At 43.1% G+C, this 6701-nt stretch overlaps 1 protein-coding gene across 2 annotated transcripts in view; it reads right to left on the bottom strand.

Annotated features, from left to right (window-relative positions):
• ZNF451 (zinc finger protein 451) overlaps positions 1-4783 on the bottom strand; it is a 91588-nt gene extending 86805 nt beyond the window's left edge. For both annotated transcript variants that reach the window (XM_003789663.3, XM_012805084.2), the window contains exons 1-2: positions 4542-4783; positions 3917-4000 (exon numbers count right to left, since the gene is read on the bottom strand). In XM_003789663.3, coding sequence (XP_003789711.1) covers positions 3917-4000; positions 4542-4562 — 105 coding nt within the window. In that variant the 5' untranslated portion in view covers positions 4563-4783. The remainder of the gene's footprint in view (positions 1-3916; positions 4001-4541) is intronic.
• Between the last annotated feature and the right edge of the window lie 1918 nt (positions 4784-6701).

Below are 6701 nucleotides of genomic sequence, written 5' to 3'. Positions count from 1 at the left end.
AGCCCAAGAGTTGGAGGTTGCTGTGAGCTGTGATGCCATAGCACTCTACCCAGGGGGATAGCTTGAGGCTCCGTCTCAAAAAATAAATAAATAAATAAATAAAATAAAATAAAATACCCTCTTAAACACATAAGAACATGTACTACTACTTACACCAAAATAATCAACTGCAAGTTTCATGTCCTTTTTTGTAACATAAGAACTTTTTATAAAAGAACTTTATACTATCTATAAGAACTATTTACACATTTCTCATCTCCCATCTCACCATCCACACCAAAATATTGATACACAAGTATAATGTATTTCCAATTAACCTTAGTAGCTCTAAGGTACTTAACTCACGGCTTTTCATATGATGAGCCTCATTACTATTTTTGTTTGGTGCACAAATTATTGCCCCAGGACATCCAGTGAAAGGGCACTCTCATTTTTTCCCTGGCTCCCCTCTACTGCAGCCAGAGTATTAATACTCCACTTATATGCTCCTGAAGTTATTTATGAAATTCTATTTTCATGTCTTGACTACTCCTACATTTTCAATGATTCCACCTCGTGTCAATAATTTTGGCTTTATGTTTAGAGTAGCACTATGTACAATCACATCATCAACTACTAAGTAAAACAGCTTTTTAGAAGTAAATCAGATAAAATATCTGCAGTTTCAAATAAAGACATAAAGGCCAGCACAGTGGCTCACACCTATAATCCCAGCATTCTAGGAGGCTGAGGTGGGTGGATTGCCTGGGCTCACAGGTTGGAAACCAGCCAGAGCCAGAGTGAGACCCTGTCTCTAAAAATAAGCGGGTGTTGTGGCAGGCTCCTGTAGTCCCAGCTACCCAGGAGGCTAAGGCAAGAGAACATGCCCAAGAGCTAGAGGTTGTGTGAGTTATAACACCAGACAGTGTCTCAAAAAAATAAAATAAAAGATGATAGTTGAATAAAGGCTCAATTTTACTAAACAGAAAATATGAGTAACAGGCCTAAATGAACAGTTTTTGTAAGGGTAACATTCTTTCTTGATTTTGGTGCTGTTTACTCAGGTGCATTGACTTTGAAAAAACTGAGTAAATACACTTGTGAATAGTGTACTTCTATATATATTTCAATAAAATTTAAATAAAAAGGCTCATTTTTGCATCTCCACATCTATCATTCCTTTACAGAGTCTTTGTTTCAGGCTCTGTATTTTGTAAATCAAACTGCTACACCATCATGTGGATTAAAGGAAAGAAATTCAGATTAATAAGAATTAAGATATCCAAATCACAGTAAATCAAGAAAAGACATTGTGGCTCGGCACCTGTGGCTCAAGTGGCTAAGGCACCAGCCACATACACCTAAGGTGGTGGGTTCAAATCCAGCCTGGGGCCGCCAAAACAACAATGACAGCTGCAACCAAAAAATAGCCAGGCATTGTGGCGGGCGCCTGTGGTCCCAGCTACTTGGGAGGCTTAGGCAGGAGACCAGCTTGAGCCCAGGAGTTGGAGGTTGCTGTGAGCTGTGATGCCACAGTACTCTACCCAGGGGGATAGTTTGAGGCTCTGTCTCAAAAAAAAAAAAAAAGAAATGACATCATAATGCTCTTTTTGTACAACATGAAGAACTCTAGAATTGTTTTTCATTTTTACCAAAAGGGCATTACCTGGAGGAGTGACGCTGTAGGACTAGGTTAAAGAATATTCTGCCTCTGAAGGTATTTTAAAATAGAATTAAGCTATAGAATTAAGCTGCCATTAATTGTCATTGAAGTGGTACCAATTAAAGGCAAAGAGAAAAATTTTAACAGGTTTCTTCTTGTAATTGCATTTAAAGCATCTAAATTCACTTCTCCATTTGGAGCTGTCATATCTTTGAACATTTATTTGGAAACAGGGATAAATATAAGAGGCTGTATCAACTGGAAAATGCACTGATTTAACATTCCTTATTCTTTTTTTTTTTTTTAGACAGAGCCTCAAGCTGTCCCCCTGGGTAGAGTGCCGTGGCTTCACAGCTCACAGCAACCTCCAACTCCTGGGCTCAAGCGAGTCTCTTGCCTCCGCCTCCCAAGTAGCTGGGACCACAGGCGCCTGCCACAACGCCTGGCTATTTTTTGGTTGCAGCCGTCATTGTTGTTTGGCGGGTCCGGGCTGGGGATTCGAACCCGCCACCTTAGGTGTATGTGGCTGGCGCCTTAGCCGGTTGAGCTATAGGCGCCGAGCCAACATTCCTTATTCTTGATGCAAAGACTGAACTGCTTCTCTACATTTAAAATAAAATTTAAATTAGAAGACTACTTTCAACCTATTTTCAAGCCTATATTCACTACTCACAAGCTACACTGCAATTCTTCAGCAAAACATTGTTCAAATATTAGAGATTTTACCTATGTTTCCCAAAGGACGGACCACTGTTCATAAAGAAGTGGGTCATTCCTACTCTCATTTCCGTGAAACATAATCGACGGATACTCTGTTCACAAACACACAAAGCTTCAAGAACCTGAAATATTTGTCCTAAAGAGCTACAGAACCCTGTTATCAAACATACTTCAGTCCACAGTGAAGGACAATACAATTCATCTCCACCCTCCACCACATGTACTTAAAAACTAAAAATAAAGATAACATAATTGAATATACGCTGGCAATGGGGAAGAAAACAATCTGTGAAGGGCTTCTAGACAAATCAATTAAAACACCATACACTGGGTGGCACCTGTGCTCAGTGAGTAGGGTGCTGGCCCCATATACTGAGAGTGGTGGGTTCAAACCCAGCCCCAGCCAAACTGCAACAAAAAAATAGCTGGGCATTGTGGTCTGGGCCTGAAGTCCCAGCAACTTGGGAGGCTGAGGAAAGAGAAGCACCTAAGCCCAAGAGCTGGAGGTTACTGTGAGCTGTGACACCTATAGCACTCTACCAAGGGTGACAAAGTGAGACTCTATGTCTTAAAAAAAAAAAGTTAAAAAAAAAAAACATACAATGATGGATCACCATGTTAGCGCCAATGTTAAGTATGATTCTGTTTAATAATCAATTTCACATGGTTGCAGAAACCACACAAATCCACATCAGATGAACTCTCCAAGAAAAATTATACAACTTTAAAACCAAATTACAACTTACTACAGTATTCTCTAGCTAAAAAAGATACCACTTTAAGCAGAGTCTCCAAAACTTTACCAGTTATGGATGAAAATAATCTCAAAATATATCATAACACTCCCTTTCATTTTAAAATCAATACTTTGCAAAGTGTCCACAGATCCACATGTATCCACATTTGTTCCAAAATGAAGGTTCCTAATCCCCAATTTGAAATTCCGATTCAGTAGGTCTGGAGTGGGGCCAAGAATCTGCCTGTTTGCACTTAATAATGCAGAGGAAAAAACAAAAAAAATACATGTTCTTAGTGATGCAGGATTCCTCATTAAGAGCATCAACTGTTGTACCAGGCCTAATCATAATGATCTCAGAGGTCAGAGAAATCTTCAACCTATTTGCCTTCATGCTGTGAAGCTACAGAACACTAAGATCTTGAGCTCCTACGACCCTTCTTATTTCCTACTTCCTTATCAACAGCAACCCTTTCCTATGTCACCTTTTAGAAGATACCCTTGCCCCAATTCAAAACAGAGTCTCAGAGACCAGAATTTTGTCTTAAGTATAAAATGGCTCTAAATGAAGTAGGAGTGGCGTGATTACGTGCACAACACATACTTGTGGGCAACCTCTTTGTGATGGCTACAGTGGCGGCTCAGATACCTGTTTGGGTGATTTTCCCGACCTGTGCCATGCTCCACAGTGTCTGTCTAGTACGGATCAGACATTCACAAATACTTGCTGAATGATGGACGACCAGGTGAGGTATGACACACAATGGCTTACCACAATCTTTGACTCTGGGAAAAACCGATTCTCAGTTGCTACTTACACTAACAAACTGAATGTCATCTTCGTTTTCATCCGTTGTTGACTCAGATGCCTCAGGCCCAGCTGGAGGGACAGATTCTATTATCTACAAAAATAAGCCAAAACATGCTTATCTATTCAGCCACGTATTTGTGGGAAGTGGGAAGAGACTGTCTTCCGAAAGGAACGATTAAAACAAAGGGCTCTCAAGGAAAACTAACCCAGCACAATTTCACGCAGACCCCACAAGAACATAACTCGAATGGGGCCCGATTTTGCCACGGCGTACGTGGGGCTGCAGAGACCGAAGGTTCAAAGAAAGTCCCCAGCCTCTGAGAATTCCCCTACCTGCTCCAGGAGGCGGAGGAGTACAGCTCGTTACTCAAGGGCAATGCTGTCTTAAAATGTCGCTGCCCCTGGCAGAGCAGGGGCAACAAGGGGTCCGTGCGGGGGGCCGGGGACCGCCGGGCGGCCATTGTTGCTCTGGCTCCAGGCTCAGACACGCACCAGGCCCGAAAGCGGGGCCCGGCCCCAGACGCCCCGGAGGTATCGCCCGCGGCCGAGGAGCGAGCCTCAGGCCGGAGAAAACACAAAAACCCTTCACGGCCGGACCGTGAGAACGCCAGGCCCAACGCTCGAGGACTCACCTCCGGCCCCGGGTCTCCCATTGCTCCGACGGCCTAACTGACAGCACAAGCGCTGTCCCCGCCGCCACCGCCACCGCCACCGCCGCCGTCGCTCTTGTCCCTCCCGCCGTCGCCGCCACGACTGCCCTTCCCGCCCTGCACAGCCTGGCGCTACCGCGACCCGCCCCTGCGTGAGCACCGACGCCACCAGCCGACAGACGCAAAACCGCTTCAAAGGGAGGCGCTGCCCTCACAGGCCCGTTACCCCCGGAGCCTCTCTCGCACACTCCGGGCCTGTCTGCGCACCGCGCAGGATGGTGGGAAGTGTAGTTCCCGTCGGCCACGAGACCGCCCCGCGCCGGCGCAGAAAGAGCCCGAGGCAAGGCGCATGCGTCCCGCCGGGCCGACGCAGCTCCACTCAGCAGGGGGGAGGCGAGGTCGGGTTGGCTAGAGCCACGCAGGGAAGGCTGGGGAGGCTGTGGGGGAGGGTGTTGAGTTGCTTTTGGTAGCAAAGCTCACTGATTTTTCTATTTTAGCCCTGAAGGCCAGTGGGGGGAAGTCACTTCTCTGTTTTCTTTATTTCTTTTATTTACTTTTGAGGAGGGTTACTATGTGGACCCGTAACTGAATTCTAAGATCGAAAATATCTGAAATGTCCTTACATTACTCACTTCTTTCCCCAGGTGCCGTCTCCCAGCCTCAGCAAGTATTAATACGCTTGAGGAAAAAAATTGAGGGCGCTCCAGCACTGGCCTACAGAAAACTAGTGAAGGTAGAATCCAGGATCCAATCGAAAGGGAGCCAAAACCTCCCTGACTTCATCACCAAACCGTAGATCAGTAATATTAAAATACACAGGTGACCCCCAGGTTACAAAAGAAATGCACTCCTGATAATGCCTTTAGGTCATATATTTCAGTAACTCTGATTTCTGATGAACAATGCATATAATAATAATGGCTCATAGATGGTAAATAACACCCCATAACATAAAAGTACGTTACAGAAATTTTTGTGTTCTTTGTTTTAATTGAAGCCAAGAGAACATAAAATCATACAAAAACTTTAGCTAAGAGATAGGAGAAATTTACATTAAATTTATATTAAAAGATAACATTGACCCAATGTTGCATCAACACTAGGCTAACAGGAATGTTACACTTATTTTGATCTTCTAACCAAATCAATAATAACCTTTCCATTTCAATAATTAATCCACTACATTGCTTAGTAATAAATGATGCTTTCATTGGAGCATATGTTCCATTTTTCTCACTTTATCCGTTATAATAATAATTGTTCCAATAGTTGAGTGACTGAAGCCTAATACTTTCCCAGTGAATAATAGTGCCTGGCCTTTCTCCAAATGCTTAATTATTTCTACTTTTATTTCCATTGTAATCACCTTTTTTTTCCTGCTGTAGGCCCACTTAGATTTACAGTGGACTTTTGCTTTGGAAGCGTAGTCTTAAGGATTAACACAAATTCACACAACTGAATTTAAAAAGTTAAGATGTTTTTGTGATGTGGGCTAATCTTACTGGAGACAAAATCCCAAAACTACAGATACTGGCATGGATGTGGAGAGAAGGGAACCCTTCTGCACTGCTGGTGGGAATGCAAGCTAATACACCTTTTTGGAAAGAAGCTTGGAGAACACTCAGGGATCTAAAAGTAGACATACCGTTTGATCCTGCAATTCCTCTACTAGGTATATACCCAGATGATCAAAAATCATTTATAACAAAGACATTTGCACCAGAATGTTTATTGCAGCCCAATTCATAAAAGCTAAGACATGGAAACAGCCCAAGAGCCCATCAACCCATGAATGGATTAACAAATTGTGATATATGTACACCATGGAATACTATGCAGCCATAAAAAAGATGGAGACTTCACATCTTTCATGTTAATTTGGATCATATTCTTCTTAGTAAAGTATCTCAAGAATGGGGGAAAAAAGTATCCAACGTACTCAATACTACTATGAAATCAATATATAACCACCTACACACTGACATGAATGGCAAAACATAACTATAGTCCAGAAAGTAGAAGGGAAGAGAAGAGAGAGGGGAGGGGAGGGGGGATCAGGGAGGAGGGAGGGCATTTGGGGGGACCTCACCTAAATGTACCAGTGCATGATGCAATGGTACATTTCAAAACTATTAAGAAATG

This window comes from Otolemur garnettii, unplaced genomic scaffold, assembly GCF_000181295.1.
Source record: "Otolemur garnettii isolate 467f Iridium unplaced genomic scaffold, OtoGar3 scaffold00035, whole genome shotgun sequence".
In the NCBI taxonomy this organism is placed as follows: domain Eukaryota; kingdom Metazoa; phylum Chordata; class Mammalia; order Primates; family Galagidae; genus Otolemur; species Otolemur garnettii.
Note: the sequence above shows the minus strand (reverse complement) of the source record. Positions and strands in the feature narration are given on the sequence as shown.